The sequence below is a fragment of the Malaya genurostris genome, chromosome 1 (assembly GCF_030247185.1).
Source record: "Malaya genurostris strain Urasoe2022 chromosome 1, Malgen_1.1, whole genome shotgun sequence".
In the NCBI taxonomy this organism is placed as follows: Eukaryota; Metazoa; Arthropoda; class Insecta; order Diptera; family Culicidae; genus Malaya; species Malaya genurostris.
In genome coordinates, this window is record NC_080570.1 from 136,360,416 (window position 1) to 136,382,812 (window position 22,397).

Here is a 22,397-nt window from a genome sequence, read left to right on the forward strand (position 1 = left end):
GTCCAAACTATGTTGCAACAAGAGCACGAATATGTTTTACTGGTTAAAACATGGTGACAGCAATGTTTCATCATAACATAACTAGTTACGAAATAGTTATTTAGGTTTCCAATAATAACATCTTTGTGTCATATTGAATTAAATATAATTTATAAGCTATCGTTACTTAATCCAAACATATCTTTAATCACAACAATGCTTCTAGCTAGTAGTTGAAAATAAGTTTATTTGACTTCAATAGTAGCAACCCGAAACTAGTTTTGATATCACTTAACCCAACTGTGTTGCAACAAGAGCACGAACATGTTTTTATGTTATACTGATTAAAACAAGGTGACTGCAGTGTTTCTTTATAACGTAAACATTGAACTAACTATCATTTGTAAGTTATCGTTACTTGATTCTAACATATCTTTAATCACAGCTATGCTTTTAGGTACTAGTTGAAAAAAGGTTTATTTTCCGTTGCGAAACCATTATAAATACATAAGCGTATATGTAAATCGTTACTGTGAATTGATGTAGTAATAACTTAGATATTATAAGATTATAACATATAATTTCTTCATTGATTCAGATAGTTATCGGTAGGTTTTCCCAACGTTATGATAACGAAAATGCAAACAAAACAACCTTTGTTGGCTTGAATATGGTGAACACAATATGGAGTCTCAAGAAGTGTATGAAACATAAATAAAACCAGGATATTACTTGTTTTAAAACTACTTTTTGCCGAAAATAGTGAAAGGCAGAATAGTCATTTTTGTTCTATGCACTGTCATAAACACGAAGAAAATAATATAGGGATTGAACATCGATTGTGATAATATCATAGTTCTCATGATATATGAATTTAATGTTGTTTTCGCTTGATGCCAAACCTAACCCAGTTTCCACCCTAACTGCTGTCAAACCGTTTGTTTGAAGTCAGTTTCGAACCTAGTTTCAACGTTGTTGAACTGAAAATCGAGTCAGTTTCCAACCTGGTTTTTAAATCAGTTTTACTCAAACCCCCGTTGCTAAGTGCGAAATCAACACAGTTTCGTGAAAAGTGTTTGTTTGATGAAACTACCCTGGGTCAGTTTCAGTTTTCTCAAGCGAAAACGACATAAAATGATGAGAAATCACTCTACTTGGAATAATTTTGAGCATTATGAACATAGTGTTAATTTGCTGTTTATTTTTTATATCTTTATAAACAGATTTTGATTGAAGGCGCATAAAAAACAGTTAAGTAAAATTTAATTCCGCTCGACAGTTTCAAAATCGTTGTGAAATTTGTACCTTGTATCAAGTTTGTGATTTAAAGTACTCTTCTGCTTTTTTATTGATGATAGAAAAGTGTTCTGTATTCATTCAATGTTTATAATGTCGATTGTGACTAAATTTCAACTAGTTTACTTGAAAACAAGTTATTTTCAAGTTATGAAAAGATAAGTTCTTTCAGTATGGCATTACAACGTAACGACAACTTATTTTTAACCGACATAGAAACTAGTAGAAACTGCGCTTTTTGAGTCATGCAAGTGGTTAGATGTTAGTAACAATCACTCAAATATCTGGTTGCAAACTAGTCACAAACAAGCTAGCGTAACAAAAATTGTTACTTGGGTTATCATTTCCCTCGCACATCCAGTGCAGAATGATTATAATCAGGGGTGACATAATGCATCCAATTCGAATCAACATGTAGGCTTTTGTGGAGTTTACATTAGCCTCGAATGCTCACTACGGCTCTGCAAATTTTGTATAAAGTTTCAACTTCTACTTTACTGAAAAACCCTCAGATTTCAAATAACTAATAACTAATTCATCCTAATACTTTAGTTGCTTATTAGCGCTGTCAAGGAAGTAAGTTTCCAATTTGTCTATCGTCGACCATTTTGTTTGAAAACTGTTAAAAAATTTTGTCGAAGACCCCACTCGTCAAAACCATTCTGATTTCATAGCACAGAGGCTAATAATTTTGTATGCTCACTAGCGCTGTCTGGGAAATATTGTGAGAACTATAGAACACTTTCCCGACGCTTTGCTATCACTGAGTGGAAACATAGATTGGAAAAGATATTGTATGATTTCTTGTTTCCATATTAAGAACATATCTAGCATCACTATGACAGCACAGAAACATCAAGATAAGATATGATGGCGAAATTTGTTATTATTTTGATCTTTGTTTGTTATTTACATCTTTGTTTGTTATGTGTATCTGTAGCCGGACAGCGACTGGCGCAGTAGAGAAGCTAAAGGCATCAAGCGATTATAAATATACTCTCCTACTCAGTGCTTGAATGGAAGGTAAGGATAGAGCGAGAAGACTGGTGTGTGTGTGCTTAGATAGAAGGTGTCCGTCGTGAGGCGGCTAGGATTGGAACATGTTCGATGTACACTGTACCAACTCGGTGCTGTTGTAGAACTGTGTCTACTACAGCTCAGGGTGGCGGAAACGGTGAAACGCGTATGCACGGAAAGCATAAGAACGTAGGTTCGAGTCCTGCCTATATCTTTTTACAAAAAATCATCCTTTCTATGAGTTTTTCATTTATTTGACTTTTTCAATCTTCGGTTCCACCCAGTCATCAGTCTTATTTTTCCAGTTCTAAAATACGAATTTCGATTGAGTTCTCCTACTTGAAATCAAACTGTGGTTCGAAATTCCCCACTTCTCCCTCTGATTTGAAGAAATTTAAGTTATTAGCAATGCTAGTTACAACAAATTGTTTTCTAATGGAAACTCCGACTTTATAGGAAATAATACTAAATACCAGGCGCGTAGCCAGAGAAAATTTTCGGGGGGGGTTTTAGAACATGGTGATAAATCAACACATGTACAATTTATATCACAATGTTTCCCATGGGCTATAATTTTTTGTTTCGGGGGGGGTTTGAACCCCTAAAACCCCCCCCCCCCCCCTGTGTACGCGCCTGCTAAATACACTTACTGTCTCGAACAATTCCGCTCATCCGACAAATCGTTGCAATCGTTGTCTCCATCGCAAACCCATTCCCGCGGAATGCACAGTTCGTTCTGGCACTGGAACTTTCCCTCGAAGCACTCGTTCCGCGATCCGCAGTGCGTTTCATCGGTGTAGTCACCGCAATCATCATCACCGTCGCACAACCACTGCTTCGCAATGCAAGTATGTGTCGTGGCACAGATCACGTGCGATCCACTGGCTTCACAGCTCTGCTTCATCTGCTTTACCAATTCCTCCTGTACGGCTTCACAGTTTTGTTCATCTTCCGACAGAATACAGTCCGCCTGCCCGTTGCAGTGCAGATCCATGTGGACACATGCACAGCTCTTGTCACATCGGAATTCCTTCGGTTCACACCGTATATCACAGCTGTCCATGCCGGACACGCTTTCTCCATTTCCGACACCCTCACTCAGCAGATCCCCCTCCGGGACAAACACTTTGTCCAGTGAGTAATCGTAACCGTTGTGATGCGGTCTGTAATCTTCGGTACGCTCTCCACCGGCCGGCCTGTGAATACCGTGGTAGATGGTACCGAAACCGGGCGGAACATAGATCGGTACCGGGCGGGACCGGTGACTACGTAAATCCTGGGGCAGCTCTTGCCCGACTCCATACACCGGCGGAAGTGGCCTCGGTGCTAGGACAATTTTCCCCGGAGGTAGCGGCGTTCGGATATTCGGTCTTGCTTTCGGATTCGTTTTCGTCTTCACCAGTCGACCTTCGGAGGATTTCACCTTACCGGAGGAGGGATATAGCTGCCGGGGCCCGGTGAACTGATTGGCACCGGGATACAGTATTGGCTGTGAGTAGCGTCGGTGATCGTCCAGTGGGTGAGCGGTAGTTTCCTCGTCGCAAACCACTGTTGGGAAGAGAAGAAAACAAAAAAACATGGCGTCAGAAAATGGTTATCAAATATTTTATTTGATCAAAATATAAATACGATATCGGCCCAAATGTAATGCTGCGATTGGGCCGACTTCGGACTATTCTGTACCATTTAAGGAGTGCATCGATAAGTATCGCATTCAAACAGTTATTACTTTGAAATGGCTTTATTTTTTGCAGCGTGTGTTGCGGTTACATGTTTGTTTACATGTCAATAACAGCTGCGCAATCGATTGGTTTCGGTACGGTTTATCGTTTCAATGATGAGTCGAATTGATCCGGAAACGCGAAAGAAAATTCTGCACACTTGGTGCTGAGAAAGTGGTGTCGAGTACAACGAAATTGCAAAACGGGTGAAAGTGCACCACACCAGTGTCAAAAATATTATCGAGAAGTTCGGTAAGATCCTTTCCATGAAAGATTTGCCCCGATCCGGTAGGAAAACGGGTCCCAGCCAGCCCGGCCGGGACTTAAAAGTGGTTGAGTACATCAGGAAAAACCCATCGGCGTCGACGTGGGATTTGGCCAAGCAGTTCAACACCAGCATCGGGATGATTCAACGGATCAAAGTTCGGAACTCCCTGAAAAACGTACAAGAAACAGAAGGTGCGGGAGATGTCCCTGGTACAGCAAATTCAGGCCAAAACAAGAGCGCAAAAACGGTATAACCGGATTCTACAGAATAAAGACGGATGCATCCTGATCGACGACGAAACCTACGCCAAGGAAGACTCTCGAGCGCTGCCCGGACCGCAATATTATACGAAATCGGTGTACCAGGACATGGACGACGCTGTCACGACGGTGGCGATGGAAAAGTTTGGGCAGAAGGTGTTGGCCTGGCAAGCAATTTGTACCTATTCTTCACGAAGGGCACAATTAACGCCAAGGTGTACGATGAAGAATTTTTGAAGAAGAGAATGCTGCCACTGTACAGAAAGCATAATGCTCCTCCTCTCTTCTGGCTGAATTTCGCTTCAGCCCACTAGGCCAACTCCGTTCTACAATGGTTGTCAAAAAATTATGTACAATTCGTGGAAAAGGACATCAACCCACCGAACTGCCCGGATCTTCGACCAATTGAAAGGTATTGGGCAATTGTCAAGCGGCACTTTCGGTACAGTGTCCCAAAACATACAGGAGTTAAAAAAAACTGGACAGCTGCCACCAGGAAAGTCACAAAAGTAACTGTGCAGAATTTAATGAAGAATGTCAAGTCCAAAGTGCGAGCGTTTCACAGAAACTAGGATTTTCTTCAATAAAATCAGTGAAATGCATAAAAATGAAAAATTTTCTACAATATATCGAAAACTGATGTAAAAATATGTTTTATTTTTCGCTGTTTTATTCAATAATCAATGTTGCTAACTACTTTTCGATACACTCCTTACATCAACTGCGTCAACCTGAAAACTTATCAACACTTTCGGGCCGATTACGAGCTACAGAGCCGTCGGATAGCCGTCGTTTTCCTTTTTTTGCTATCTTTTTCGCTGTTTTGCTCTAGTGAGATACAATGTAAACGTCAAACTTGTTCGAGAAGCAAAAGTAGGCTTAGCACAAGATTCGTACGATTTTCGAGTTTACAGAGAACTGGATAACTTATCTATAAGTTGCCGAGATTGCTTTTATCGATTGGTTGAAGATTTCTATTCAAAAAGAGCATTTCATGAGGTTACATAAACCAACGAGAGTTTCTTTTTGTTCACTTTCTCTTCTGTGAACAGCTTTTTCTTCCCATTTTTCTAACAGTTATAACTAGATATGTAACGAACATTTCGATGTCAACATTGCAAACAATTGAGAGTTTCTCTTTGCTTACTTTCTCTTTCGACTTTTATCTGCGTTACTATACAAACGTTCGCTACATATTTGGTACTGTTAGAAACATGGGAATATTGTCTTTCATTCTATATAGTTAGTTAACAAAGAGAAACTCTCATTGGTTTATGTGACCTTATGAAATGCTGCAGATATATTAATCTGTTGGGTTTATACACGACTTGATAATATCAGCATCAGATGATCAAGTTGTCATCGACACAGTCTTATCAAAACAAACATTTAATGCCTTTTTATTAAGATAATTTCTGACACTAATTTGGGCTCCTTTTCATTCAGATTGATTTGGGTAGTTCACAAAGCATGCTTCAAATATTCGGCAGAGAGCGAATTTCTCTCGATGACCTGTCTGAGAATCAAAGGCTAGTTCGCTGCTGTGGGGATTCTCTCTGAAGCAACAAACGGTCGCTTATTCTCGTCTCGTCTTCCGATTCTGTATGGGCAGTGGATAATTGCGATAGAATCATTTTACTATTGCCGCTTATTCTAACTATGTGCATATAACCTTTGAATAAGTTGTGTCTATGAAAATGTATGTGAATGCTCCACACAAGGGTGTTGAAATATTGCAACCTAGTATGAGAATCATCAAGTCGAATCATCGATTCGATTTTCTGCGATACTTGTCAACTTGCGATTCTCTCTTGGTAAATTCCACACAGCACCAATCATTATCAGGCTGTAATTTTTTTAAGGGCCGTGAAATACTCCGAGTATGAAGTGGAGCGAAGAAATGTAGTAAAATTCTCTCGCGGTTCATGCATTGAGAGACACGAGTTCTTGTAGCATCTTCTACCGGATTGAAAATGTTGTATACAATATAGATAAAAATCGAGCAGCTTCTGTCAAATTTTCGGCAATCGCCAACACTGATTATGCGGATAGAAAAGATTGCTTTTTCGATTACGTCACTTGTACAATTATACCTTAGAAACTTAAAGTGTCAGCCATATTTGGATCAAAACATAAAAATTTAATTGCAAAAGTAATTTTTTTTTTTTTTTTCATAAATACGTTTATTTCATAGGCAATATACATAAGTTTTTCTTCGCCGTGGCATCCACAATACATAGTACTTTAAACCTAATACATTTCGAATATCATATTAGTATTGGTATTCATTAGTTAATCTAAACACTGTTTTTATCAAGCGAGTTGCTATTTTAAATTACATTAAATAAAATACATTTATTTTGTACATGATCTTATAACTATTTCAGGATTGTTTGTATCAGTTCACCACTTATATTCAATATCCTATAGTTGGCTATTGGTTGAACTCATGGAAGAGAAAACAGTTTAACATAAAATAAAATTTAAATTGGAACTCCAATGGATTTAATGAAATGATAAAGAAGTTTCATGTATGGAAGGTCACGACAAGCAAGAATGTCGCGAACTGGGACATTGGATAGTCTACCTTGGGTACGCAAGGAATTTATTAGTTGAGATCTGACATCACGAAACTCCACGCATGTCCAAACAACATGGTCAATATCGCGGTAACCTTCGCCGCAAGCACAATGATTAGTCTCGGAAAGTCCAATTCGAAGGAGATGTGCATCTAACGTGTAGTGATTGGACATGAGTCTGGACATCACACGAATGAAATCTCTACTCACATCCAGTCCCCTGAACCATGCCTTTGTCGATATTTTAGGAATAATTGAGTGCATCCACCGACCCAGATCATCTTTATCCCAAGAAGCTTGCCAGCTGGCAAGTGTTCTTTGGCGAGACGCGCTATAGAATTCGTTGAAAGCAATCGGTCTCTCATAAATTTCACCCTCAATAGCACCACGTTTGGCTAAAATATCGGCTCTTTCATTGCCTGGAATGGAGCAATGAGCCGGAACCCAAACTATTGTGATTAGATAATTATTATTCAATATGTCGTTCAGACACTGTTTTATTTTACCCAAGAAAAACGGTTCATTTTTGCCAGCAGCGTTTGAGCGAATGGCTTCAATTGCACTCAGACTATCTGTGAAGAGGAAATAATGGTTTGGAGATAATGTGACGATTACATTCAAGCTATAATGAACTGCTGCTAACTCTGCTATATAAACAGATGCAGGTTCTTGAAGCTTGAATGAGGCCGAAACATTATTGTTGAACATACCAAACCCTGTCGCTTCTTCCATTCGCGATCCGTCCGTGTAAAACATTTTCTCAGAGTTAATATGCCTGAACTTACTTGAAAATATTTTTGGGATTTCCATAGAGCGTAGGTGGTCCGGGATTCCACGCACTTCGCGCTGCATGGATGTATCGAAAAATAAAGTTGAGTCAGGTACATTTAGGAGGCTGACACGGATAGGAATATATCTTGAAGGGTTGATTTCCTGTGACATATGGTTAAAATATACTGTCATGAATTTTGTTTGAGATCGAAGCTCGACTAGTCGTTCGAAATTATTAATTACCATGGGATTCAGCACATCACATCTTATTAGCAGGCGTGATGAAAGCTCCCAAAATCGATCTTTTAATGGAAGAACTCCCGCCAGAACTTCAAGACTCATTGTATGTGTCGAATGCATGCAGCCTAAAGCAATTCGCAAACAACGGTACTGAATTCGCTCAAGTTTGATAATATGAGAATTTGCAGCGGAACGAAAACAAACGCATCCATATTCCATCACTGAAAGTATCGTTGTCTGATACAATTTTATTAGATCTTGAGGATGAGCACCCCACCAAGACCCTGTTATTGTTCGAAGAAAATTTACTCTTTGTTGGCATTTCGTTATCAGATACCTAATGTGTCCTCCCCACGTGCATTTGGAATCAAACCACACCCCGAGGTATTTGAAAGTCAAAACCTGTTCGATTATTCTTCCCATCATATGAAGCTGAAGTTGCGCGGGATCATGCTTTTTTGAAAAGACGACCAGCTCTGTTTTCTCCGCAGAGAATTCGATACCAAGATGAACAGCCCAAACGGACAATTTATCTAAGGTATCTTGCAATGGTTTTTGCAGATCAATAGCTTTGGATCCAGTAACTGAAACCACGCCATCATCTGCCAATTGTCTTAGTGTACATGGGGTTACTAGACAGCTGTCAATGTCATTCACGTAAAAATTATAGAGGAGCGGACTGAGGCATGAGCCTTGCGGGAGACCCATGTAGCTAATTCTGATTGTTGCCAAATCGCCATGTGAAAAATGCATGCGTTTCTCTGACAAAAGGTTGTGCAAATAATTATTTATAACCGCTGGAAGTCCATGTTGGTGGAGCTTGTCTGAAAGAACATCAATGGAAACTGAATCAAATGCTCCATTAATGTCTAAAAATACAGATGCCATTTGTTGCTTTTGAGCGAAGGCAATTTGGATGTCAGACGAAAGTAATGCAAGGCAATCATTCGTCCCTTTATTTCTACGGAAGCCAAACTGAGTATCTGACAACAAACCGTTCGTCTCGACCCAAGTGTCGAGACGTCGTAGAATAATTTTTTCGAACAATTTTCTGATGCAGGACAACATCGCAATGGGTCTATATGAGTTGTGATTGGAAGCTGGTTTCCCCGGCTTTTGAATGGCGATAACTTTCACTTGTCTCCAGTCAGGTGGAACAATATTTTGCTCAAGAAACTTGTTGAACAATTCCAACAAACGTCTTTTTGCGAGGTCGGGCAGATTCTTCACCAAGTTGAATTTAATTCTGTCCAATCCAGGAGCGTTATTGTTACAAGACATGAGTGCTATGGAAAATTCCATCATTGAAAAGGGGCTATCAATGGAATCATCATTTGAAGAAGACTCCCTAACAATGCTATGCGTAGGAACGGAATCTGGACAAACTTTCCTCGCAAAATCAAATATCCATCGATTCGAGTACTCCTCACTCTCATTTCCTACGTTACGATTCCTCATTCGTCTGGCCGTATTCCAAAGAGTGCTCATTGAGGTTTCTCTTGACAAACCTTCCACAAAATGTCTCCAATAGCTGCATTTCTTAACCCGAAGTATGTTCTTGTACTTGGTTTCTAAAACCAAGAATTTTTCAAAATTCTGAGGAGTTCCTCCTCCTCGTTTTAAAAACGTCTTGAAAGCATTTTGTTTCGCGTGTTTAGCATCTGAGCACTCTTTGTCCCACCAAGGATTTGGAGGTCTTCTGTTAGACGATGGACCAAGAAATCGTTTGGTTTGGGCTTGTTCTGCGGCCTCCAGAATCGAACAAACGAGGAAGTCATATTCTTCAAGTGGGGGAAGCTCTTCCATTGAAGTTAAGACACTTGAAATATTACTTTGGTATTTAATCCAGTCAATATTTTTTGTCAAATCATATGGAATATTAACTGAATTAGCAATGCCTTTGTTACTGCTAATTGAGATGATGATTGGTAAATGATCGCTACCATGTAAATCAGGAAATACTTTCCAGGTGCAATCTAGTCGAATTGAAGTCGAACAAAGAGATAAATCTAATGCACTTGGACGTGCAGGAGGTCTTGGGATCCGTGTCATGCTACCCATATTTAGTACCGTCATGCTAAAATTGTCGCAAATATTATATATTAGAGATGATCTGCTATCATTGTAAACGGAACCCCACATCATTCCGTGCGAATTGAAATCTCCTAAAATCAAACGTGGAGCAGGAAGGGCTTCGACAATTTCATTAAGCTGTCGTTGTCCAACTTGAGCTCTTGGAGGAATATATACCGAAGCAATGCAAATGTCCTTTCCTTTAATGTTTATTTGACAAGCAACAACTTCTATACTAGAAGTCGAAGGAATGTTTAATCTATAAAAGGAATAACATTTCTTAATTCCTAAAAGCACTCCACCATACGGGGAGTCTCTGTCGAGACGTATAATGTTAAAGTCATTAAAATTTAAGGCTATGTTTGATGTAAGCCATGTTTCGCACAAAGCAAATACATCACATTTTTGACTATGCAACAAAACTTTAAATGAATCAAGTTTTGGCATGATGCTTCGACAATTCCACTGCAGGACAGTGATTGAATCATTTGCGGCGGATGATAAATTATCCATCAAATGATACAAAACCTGTAAGAGCTGGCCATTGAGCTGATAACTGTTTCAAAAAAGTTCTAGCTATTGGAAGGAATGCTGTTATGATGGTCTTTAGAGGTTCAGAAATATTGAATGCAGCGAAAATCCATTCTACAATTTCCGAAAATTTCAGTAATCCTGTTGGTGAATGTGAAATGGAGCCCACTGGATTATTGTCTTTTCTTGAGCTAGTTCCTGGATTGGTTTGTGAATTTGACAAACCAGGAGGCACAGTTTTTGGTTTTAAATTTGGCTTTTTAGCTTTAACACGGGGATCTTTTTTTGAAGGTATAATTTTAGGTGTCTTTTTTGGTATTTTGTGGTTTGTTAATCTCCTCTTAACAGACCCTTGAGGAGTGACAAACGAGGTATCTTCACTATTTCCGTCAGAGTCAGATTCCTCTGGCTCCGCAAGATTTGAAAAACCGTTTTCGGTTTCCAAAGGGGAGACATGTATGACCGTTTTGAGCATTTCTGCATATGTGCGCTTAGACCGTGCTTTTAAAGAAAGCTTCATTTTGTCTTTACGCAGCTTAAATGCAGCGCACACTGAAAGATCATCATGAGGGCTTTCCCCACAATAAACACATTTTTCAACATCTTTATCGCAAAGATTATCCTTATGAGGCCCTTGACATTTGATACATTTGGACTTATTACTACAGTAAGTAGCTGTATGTCCGAATTTTTTACAGTTCGTGCAATTCATAACATGCGGTACGAAAAGCCGAACAGGAAGACGAATTTTATCGATATAGACATGGCTAGGCAATGCAGATCCGGCAAATGTTACGCGAAACGAATCTGAGGGACGATAAGACTTTTTTCCATCGACAATAGATGCTGAGTACAATTGTTTGCACTCGAGTATCTTAACTCCCTCAAGCATGGAGTTTTTAAAACGGCCAACTCCATTTTTAAGTAAATCATCTGCTGTCAGACTTGCTTCAGTCACAACACCGTCAATTTCTACCTCCTTCGATGGAATGTAAACTCGATATTCAATAGCAAATAATTTACAGGTTACAATATCGTTTGCCTGTTTCAAGTCGTTAACTACAACTCGAATTTTATCTCTATTAACCTTACAGATTTCTTTAACTTCAGAGAAATGTGATGTCAAATCCTTTGTAATTTGCATCAAGTTTAAAATCTTTTCTTTTTTTCGAAGATAGACTATCCATGGCCCAGTGGTACCCTGTGGATAATGTTTAGCCCTCGGAGTATTTAAACTTTTACTAGTATCCGGAATCGGATTCGGATGATCTTCCATGAGATCATCCATTACATTAAATTTTTTTTGTAAATTAATAATACCAAAATAAAAACTTATGTTTAGTAAAATTTCAGATATAAGAAATAAAAAATAAATTAAATTAAATCTACCTTGTAGCTGATGTCTCTGTTCCTTTATCGTGAAGAACGACGTGAAGCTCTTCCAACGATTTCCAATTGGCAGTCTTTTGCTGTTTCCAATTGGCAGTCTTCTGTCGTTTACTGCTATCTCAGTTGCTCTGCCGTCGTTGTGAACACCACTGCACTTGCTGTACCTGACCCCAGGTACAGTGCTTTTGCTCTTGGTGGCGATCAAATGCGATGCTTGCAGTGTAGCACCTCGCGATATATGCCGTCTCTTTTGATCCTACGCAGCGTACAAATTCTGGTACCTGGTAGATCAGCACTGGGTTGCTTTAGCACCTCTGTGCCTTTGCACCCCTTCGTCTTCGCACCTTTATGCGATGGCACCTCTGTGACTCGTCACTTCTATGCTCTCGCACCTCTGTGTCTCTACACCTCTGTGCGTATGAACGGGATGGCCTTCGTTGCTAGCTTTCCAGTCGGGAAACGCCCCGAATATTGCGTTTGCTATGGGCAGTTTAACTACCTGAAGCTTAGAATTGTCTCGGTAGCAGCCGTTAACTCACGAGCCAGTACAATCGAAACACAACCTCTTCGCTTGAATGGTTTTTACTGAATGATTGCAAAAGTAATGAAGTTGGTGAAATAAGTTGGGAAATAATGTTATTGATGAAAAAAAAAACATAGATAGAATAAGATAGAATAGAAGATGTTTTCACCTTTCTCATAAAGAAAGGCTATGCAAAACCTGTGAAAACCGACTTTTGAACCGAGGCCCGGAAAGCCTAGTGCCTTATACCATTCGATTCAGCGTGTCTACGTGTGACAATAACATGCACTCACTGTTCTCCGAGATGACTCCGATGATCCGATTTCAACAAACTTAAGCTCAAATGAAAGCCATTCTTACGACAAAGAAAATTTTTGAATTTCATGTTGATCCGACTACTGGTTCCGGATTTACAGTGTGATGAGTGTTTGAAATGTCAAGCCGTCAGCGACGATGGAAAAGAGAGAAAAATTCTTCTACATTGGACTCAAAACTGCTTCAATGCATAGGTCATGTAAGTTGCTGGTCATTGAGCCGTCAACCTGGGCGTATTCAAGCTCGAAACTATTCCGATTTTTAGGGTATACCAGCTTACGTCCGAACAAATTTCCCTGTTTCTATTCAAGGAGCAGATTTTTCGCGAATACTACAGTAATATTTCTAACAATACAAGTCACATGAGAAAAGCATCATCACACTACTAGATGCATGAAAACAGTTTTTTTTGTTTACACAAATGCGCATATTTCTTAATATGCTGCTGGTTTTTCTTCACCGCTCTACGAAGTTTGAAGACACCTTATAGAATGGTACTATGTTCTATTTCCAATTAATTGAACAAGTTATTCTTGAGTAACATACTATTTTTCAGAATTTATTGTTTAACCTACTTAAAACAATAGACAACTCAAAAATCATTTGCTTATTAAATTTGAGCTGTATCTTACGAGGAAAACAAAGTGAAAAAGTGTTATGCGAATACAGCTAAGAAATCAAAACGACGAAAAAGTAACCGCAGAATCGGGACCGGAACCCGTAGCCGTTTTCTCCTATCCGGGAAAATCGTTTTACTAATTAAACTACCCTGCATGGGAAATACACGAAGAAACAGTCTAGAAATCTCCGATTAAAAACCGATTTTCCGGCAATTCTATATGCTTTCTATAGGAAAAAGCAAAAATCATAGATTTTTTGTTCAAAATTTGAGTTCCTTGCTCTCAAAATTAAGAAACTTTTCCTCGTTATTTTCACATACAAAGTTATTCTTTTTTCTTTTGAATGCGCAAAATAGTGATCCAAAACTGTTTCCTTTTGAACTTCAAACAACAAAATTTACCTTACAAGAAACAAAAGGAGTAACAGTTTTAAATGAGAAATTTTATTTACCACACGATTAAATAACGTGCGACAAATTTAGCTTGTGTTCTCTGCCATATTTTTTATAGCTTGCGAAATAGTTATCGTATGCCTATACAGAGTTTCCTCTTGGTTGCCAGTGTCTGTAGCATTCCGAGCAAAGGTTACAAATTCTAAGAGTTTCGTTGAAGATGAGCTGCCTTCAAAAAATGCTATTCGCATTTTACGCTTGAAATTGATTTCCATCCCCGTACAAAGGATCAATAAGATTTTCTGATCCAAAAATCAAATAACCATATAGTAAAAAACTCTATAGTCAAAACTAAAAAAAATATAATAATTTTGGAACGCATGAGATAATGGTAATTTCACGTTGCACGCAAACGCCAGCGATCGCAAAGCAACTATAATATTTGTTGTTTTTGTGAATTTGATTGGTTAAAATTTGGTACAACTAATCGATTGTTGTTTTTCCTAAACTGTCATTTTTTATTTATCGTGCTGGCAGTTTACCAATGACACCCAGCGAAGACACTCATCACAAACGAGTATATAATGAAACGTTACAGTTGAGCAATCACATACACCCTACGTGGAAAATGAAACGTTTCAATGAGATGTCACTCGTGCAACTGAGCAATGACACAATCCCAGCAAAGTTACCTGTTATGAATGAAAGCAATAACTGTCTGTTTTCTTTTAACCAATCATTCAGGAATTGGAACAACATTTGCCTGAGTAGGTGCTTATTGCTTTATCATTAAACTCACAGATGATGTAGTTGAAACAACCAGGGCGTGAAACAACAATTGCAATATTGTAACTTTGTGATCTGCGGGTTCTCCGTGTGGTCCCGAACGGTATAACTCCTAGAATATATTTTCATTTTAACGATAAATTGAATAATTGTCGTAGTGATTGTGCCGATTATTCCACAAAAATATTTCAAACAATGTTAGTGGTACTCCGACAACTTCAGGGCTTTTTTAGGGCAAGTGTGAATTGTAAAGCAGTCGAAATGTCATGTTCTGATAAATTCCGTCAGAATTTTAATATCCAGGTGTCAATGAAACGATGATCAGTTTCTAAATACGATGTACATACTTCGTGATTTGTAATCTAGCCGAAACTTTGCGGTAGCTGCGAAAAATAAATGTCAGTGCTAGCAAAATAAATGAAATAACACGCCCACACTGAAATTCACTGCCAGCCGTGAGTAATTCGGTTACTCAAAATAAAGGGAAAATTTAATTCAACTATTTATCATCTATTGCGCACCAGCAGTAAATTCATTTGCAGATCAGGTCTTTCTGGTTGAATCGATTGTCTGCTCCAGTTACAAACAATAATGTGCTTATCCATGAACGACAGTTACATGATTGAATGAAATTTGGATCATTTATGCAGCGCCTGCGCCTTTTCAAAACCTATGTAGCCGCTGAGCTTTCGCGAAACGATGAAGTTTACTGGGAGCGAAAGCTCCCCAGAGAGACTCGCAGCATCGCTTCTCGCTGGTGCACATCATGATAATGCTCAGTGTTTGAGATGTATGTTGTCAAACGATTCAGTCCAAGGTTATCCCGTTTTACGGATGTATTGAAGATTGGTCGTTAATTTAAGTGTACCATTTCTCCGAATGTCATCAGAGGAAATGAATCTTGTAATAGCAGACTCTAAAATATATTCCAAATAGAGTTTGCGATCGAGAAACCAGGAAAAGCAGTCGATTTTGATGATGTGCGAGTACCTGATATAGAAATCAGTTTCGAAACTGACCCAAATTTTAGTTTTATGGCGTTGAGTTCGAAAATATCTTCGAACCAATGGTGTGACAGCAGTTTGAGTGGAAACTGGATAAGAATCGCTATCGAACGAAAACAACATAAAATAACACTATGTTTGCCTGAAATCAGCAGCTAGTTCATCTCCACAACATTGTCCGATTTGATTTCATTCTGAACTTTTTTTCGGATTACAAAATGTGGGTACATATCTTTACCACTTTCTCGTTTGGGATCGTAATATTAAAATAAAAAGAACTATAATAAATTGAAAGAAGTGTAGTCTCATTAAATCATGTCTTTTTAATCCGAATTTAACCAAAAGTCTTTAGGCAACATCGGAAAGGTTTTCAATAAGAATATTGAAAATTCCATCATTACCAGGAGTCTTCTTGTTTTTAAGTTTCCTACCAATTGACTTAATTTCATCAAAATTCATCTCAGTAATGTAATCTTGTAACAATACTTGAGCTGGAATATGATCATATTTTAGTAAGACTTCGTATTCAATAGAACTCACAACGTTCAAATTAAAATAGCGGACACTGCTGAGCAAGTTTTTGAGCTTGTTCGCCGTTTTGAGAAGTATTTGATTTCCTTCCTTGAGAGCAGGAATTAGTTCCTTTGACAGTTTCCAGATTTTAATTTAACCTTTGAATCAAAAAGGTTGCTCACCTCTGATCTATTGCTGTATCGATGTCAGCAGAGTGGCCCACAAACCGTTTTATGATTCACATTACTTTCAATTTGAGATCTGTATTCAAATCAATTAGCTCTACGATGGTTGAATATAGAACTAATTGGATTAATTATAGCTTCGTTGGAAATTCTGAATTTTACAGGAGGAATCAAAGTCAGCATGTGTAATCGGTTCACTACAAATGTGACTTTGATCTGTTATAATCAGATCAATTGTAGAGGGGTTTCTCACGGAAGAGAAACTAGTCGGATTACTGGGATACAGAACAGTAAAGTAACCAGCAGAGAGTTGATTATGAAGTATTTTTTCCATTACTGTTATTTTGCCTACAATTCCACTAGACATGCTTTGCATTTAAGACCCCTATTACGAAAACTTTAGGTCGATATTTTATATGTTTTTGCAAATCGTCTTTAAAGAAATTTAATTGTTCATCGGCGCATTGGAATGGCAAATATGCTCCTGCGATGAAATGATTTCGATTCCCAAGCTTTCGATAACTTTGGTATTGAAAGAAGGTAAAATTCGATGTTTAATTTGCCATTGGATAAAAATGGCAACTCTACCACTCGTTCCAGTAAACCTGTCAAATCGATGAACCACATAATGTGGATTGCTTTTTAATTTGATAGTTGCTTTACAAAATGTTTTCATCACTATAGCAGTGTAAATTTTGTGATCTTTGAGAAAATTATAAAATTTATCTTCACTCGATTTCAAAGATATTCAAATAATCCGTTATATCGCTTAAATCGACTTCGTTTAAAGAAGCGACTGGCATTGAAGAAATATTGGTAGGTAGATGTCTACCTGTTACGCTAGTGTAACTGTCATTAGAAGAAGATGACATGGCCGATCTACCTATTAATAAACTGTTTTCGTTAGAAGACGAACTGGAAGGCGTTCCTGTTTTTTGTTTTACAATCGAAGAAATAAGTGCCTTAGAAGACTTTGGTGTGGTATTTGTAACGTTTTTTTGATTTTCAGGTATGTTCTGTTAATTGAAGGTCGTTGATTTGACTTGTTGTCTAAGCGAACGAGCGTTTAAAATTTTTTCCCTGACAGGACATTTCAAATAATTGGATTTATGATTTCCATCACAATTAGAACATGAAAATTTATCAATGGTTTCATTCATTGGACAAACGTCTTTCGAATGCGATTTACCACAATTCAAGCACCGTATATCCATATGACAATTTTTGGTTCTATGGCCGAAGCCTTGGCAACGATGACATTGCGTTAAGTTTGCAATACCATTATGCCGTTTATAATGTTCCTAATGAATTTTAATGTGGGAAATGAAACGTACTATTTCAAAAGTTTTCAAATTGTTTACGTCACTTCGATTGAAGTGTATTAGGTACAGTTCATGGGAAATTCCAGAGCGTGGTTAAGAAGTACCATTCGCTCTTTTTTCATAAGTATTACTTGGGAAGGGGCAAAACCAAGTAATTCTTTTAGTTCATTTCATCAATACTTTGATCATTTGATAAGCCTTTCAAGACAGCCTTGAAGGGTCTGTCTGATTTTATATCATATGAATAAAATTTATGAGGTTTCTCGGACAAATATCGGATAAGACGTTCGTAATCTTCCAATCCATCAACCAAGACTCGACATTCTCCTCTTCGTCCGATTTGAAATGAGACTTTTACTTCCAGGAGCAAAGTAGATAAACTCATCTTTAAGTATCTTTTGCACATGCCTTACGGAAACTACCTAGGGCCACTTTAGCTAAAATTAGGCTAATGAGCGGAAACCCCCAAATTGGGTTGAATGTACTTAAAATTGGGTTTTTTTGCGGTTCCATGTAGGTTCGAAACTACCCACTTGTACGCGGCGGACAGATTTCCCCCAGACGGACGGCTATGTTCGCCAGCCATTCTTGCCGGAATTCTACCAAACAATGCAACAACCGTTTCCGGCAGAGAATTTCGCCTAGCGATTATTAACGGTTCTTTTCTGTCGGATTCTTGCCACACAAGATTGGCAGAACCGTTTTGAATCGGCTCTACATTTTAAGCGTCTTAGTTCTATTTTTTCTATAAAAGATACATATGAAAGGCAATAAGTTATTGCCCTTCATATATACTAATCATGGAAAATGTTATTGCCAATAACATTGCTTTCTCACTACCAAACATACCCATATTTCAATCTCATTTAGATTGTCTCAAGATTCGTTTTTTGTACGTACATGCGGGATTGACGAATATCAAATGAAGTCGAATAAAAAAAAAAAGAAAAAAAGAAAGAGGAGGGACACGTACGGAGAGATAGTAAAAAAAATTCGCCTGGACAATTTTGACAGCAGCCGGAATGCAGCCAGCCATCTGACGGTCGCCAGAATTTCCCACAAGTGGGTAGCATCAAACAAACGGTTTGACAGCAGTTAAGGTGTAAACTGGATTAGGTTGGACAATAAAACCAACTTATCGCAGTGCTCTTATCACTAAATAACGTGAATTGGTAAGAAATAATGAAAAATAGCCGTAAATTTTCCTTTCAAACTATTCTTAATATTAGGATCACTGGTGAACTGCATTGTGAGAACCCTAGATTTACTGAAAAGAATTTGCTCTTGATCTCGTCAAGATATCCGTATCTAAAACAGAATATGCGAAATTACGAGGAAAACTAAACGTGAGTAATTTATATACTTGCTAAGATACTATGTTTATATAATTTAAAAGTTTTGAATGAATTTACCAAATACTAATTCTAACATATCATTAACTAAACTGAACATGAATTTGTTTCAATTTATACTCGATAGGAAAATTATAACCTTTTTTCACCAACCACCTGCGTTTCATTTGAGCGTTGTTGTTGCGGAGAAGTCCTGTAGTGAAATCATTGAATGGAAATTTAGAACACATATGAAAAACTGAAACGAGTATTCATACTGAACTATTGTAGAAATTGGGTGTAACAATTATTGACTCACGCTTTAACAACTAAAATTCTTGATTACAAAATTCTGAAACTTTTAAAGCGAGAGAAGAAGTTTCACTCTTGGAAATCCATGGTTAAGAAGCTCAATCTAATCACGTGCATGCACCGTAGCCCAAGATGATCCGAGAAAACAGAAAAAAGTGAAGAATGATACTGATAATGACCAGGGTAATGACATCAAATATCATTAAGACACGGTACTACATATTTATAAACTTCGCTACAGTACCGCCCGCACAGCTACCGGTCCGGCAGAATGTGCAATTCTAAAATTAGACAATTGGCTTCTGGGAACACTGAATGCCCACAGTAATTGAACTGCACACACACGTTATGCTACCGGTGGCACTTGATGAGAACCGTCATGGGAGCAATTTCTGAACAGTGCATTCAAATTTCTGCATTCATTCTACTGTAAATAAAACGGAAAAAATAACCCAGAACCGACCCGGTGGGAACGATAATCTGCTGTTCTCAAGTTCTCAACCAAACGCCCGTTCCCTGGACAACGAAGCAGGCCGGTCCAAATTCAATTAGACCAGCAAATTGCACTTATTCAGTGTTTCACGTTTTGTTCTAGGAATCAATTCGATGCAGATTCGTCGGCTACCCAGGCACGGCACGGCACGGTGCAATCAAACAGTTCCAGTTTCGGTCCGATGCTGCACGTGACTGGCCACTTCAAACTTATCCAGTGCAGTATGCCATCCATAAATATAAACATCAGCGTGCAGTTTGTGTGAATTTTTAGACGCTCATGACGATGTGGAAAAAAAGGAGGGACATCGGTTTGCTCGGTTGATCCGATGGCAAGGGGGCGGGGTGTTTATGTGAAGGTCAATTATATTTGGATTACGGTCAGTGACGTAATGGTTGGGTTAAGATTGGAATTACTCTTATGTCGTTTTCGCTTGAGAAACTGAAACTGAAAAAATCGGTTCAGTTATCTCCGTAAAAATTAGGTGCACTTTTTGTCTCATACTCACAAGACCCGATTGTAGTGTCATGAAAATGGAATATCTGACATTGTTAAAATATTTACTTCTTTGGATGTGAAATAGATAGTTGAGTAAAATAATTAAAAGTACTTAAAGTACTTAGTATTTAAATCTTTTTTGTATCGATATAAATCCCATGCATTCGCAGTATGAGTTTGTAATCATAAACATCTAAGTTCGAATCCAGCTATCGGATGCTCTTTTTAACGCATTTTTATCATCTAAACATGCATTCTCATGTGCGTTTCACATAATCTCATCTCAAATATGTATTGCAAAATATTAAGCACTACAAATTTGATAGTCATAGATAACCCTTTCCCGACTATAAGACGTCCAGGACGAAATATGTCAGCACAACACGATATTCTAGCTATTGTGGGTGTAAAGTAACAGAATATCACTAGAAAAACATAGCAGGGTGCATAAGTTTCCTATAAAGGGAAATATTTTTCCCAATGATCCTCAGAAATCAATAAACGAAGAGTTGGGTTTATTACAACATAATTTAAATTATTGCTTTAATTGATTTAATTATCAGAATAGTAAAATATATATAGTTAGTTATGGTATTCTACGAAACGATTTCGTGTTCTTGTTAAGCACAAGTGGACGTTGCACATAACCAATTTATTATGTGGTCTATTTTCTATACATCGTTTTGCAAAAACTTTTTTTTAGTGCAATGAAGATTGACAGTTCCCTTTTTATTCGTTCAGAAACACATTTGTTGCTTTGGAAATACATTTTTTTAACATTCAGTAAAAACATCGATTTAATAATAGTTGATAAGAATTGATAACGATTTTTATAGGGCTCTGTAAATAAATCTGTAAGTGAATGTCGGTAACACATTTTACTTCTGTTTTGCCGATAACTATTATATTTGTAAATAAAGCTAAATTTAGGCTAGCTTTAAGTTGAAGAATTTTTTCTACTTTTTTCAACCCTAAGAAGTGTATCGATAAGTAGCTAGCAACATTCAAACAATTTTTACTCTGAAATGGCTTAATTTTTTGCAGCGTGTTTTGCGGTGACATGTTTGTTTACATGTCAATAACAGCTGCGCACACGCCTAAAAATAGTTACTCAAAAATGAGTAAGATCTCACTCATCTACAGAAAAAGTGGAACAACTCTAATTTAGAGTAACTCCGAAGTTACTCAAATTTGAGTTCTTCCACTGGAAACGAAATTTGGGTAAAATCTACTCATTTACTGAGTAATACTTTATTCGTACATGTACAAAAATAGAGTAACTATCACTCAAATTTTGTGTGAAATTTTATTTCACATATACCAAATTTGCAAAAAAATTGCTTCTTTTCTGAGTGTATTGTATTAACATGTTAAATAATTGAACTCAATACTATATCAAGTGGTGGTCGCTTGGAGTAGTGTGTTATGCTCAGGCACCAATCATACACTAATTCCTCATAAATGACATTTGAGCATATTCGTTTCCATTCTAAAGCACAACACGAAGCTGATCATTCCTGTTTTTGCAGACACAACACCGTTTGTGTTGATCGACTCACCCTCGAAATACGCGTCTCACTAACAAAAAATACAACCTGTTGCTACAAATGGTTATTACAACTTTTAGACTTATCGCGAATGCGAATAGTAACTATAAAACGAGATTTTGCGTTAAACTCAAATTTAGAGTAGGAGTTACTCAATATCATTGATGATAACTACTCAATTTTTGACGTTTCCATGTATTATTTGAAAATGAGTAACTAGTACTCAAACTTTGAGTAACTTTTTCTAAGCGTGCAATCCAGGGATGTCAGGTTCACAGAATAATCTGTGTTTCACAGATATTGAATTTTTTGCACAGATTTTAAAACTGACACAGATTTCTGAAAATGATCACAGATTTTCACAGATTCTTGAATAAATCACAGATTTTCACAGATATTGGAAATCGAGCACAGTGTAGCACCAAAAACTAC

The 22,397-nt window shown here is 37.7% G+C and overlaps 1 protein-coding gene across 1 annotated transcript in view; it reads right to left on the minus strand.

Moving 5' to 3' along the window:
• The window catches only part of LOC131425860 (low-density lipoprotein receptor-related protein 4), an 85,459-nt gene that overhangs the window by 50,352 nt on the left and 12,710 nt on the right, over positions 1-22,397 (minus strand). Inside the window, exon 3 of the mRNA XM_058588105.1 lies at positions 2,943-3,840. Within this exon, the coding sequence (XP_058444088.1) occupies positions 2,943-3,840 (898 nt within the window). The remainder of the gene's footprint in view (positions 1-2,942; positions 3,841-22,397) is intronic.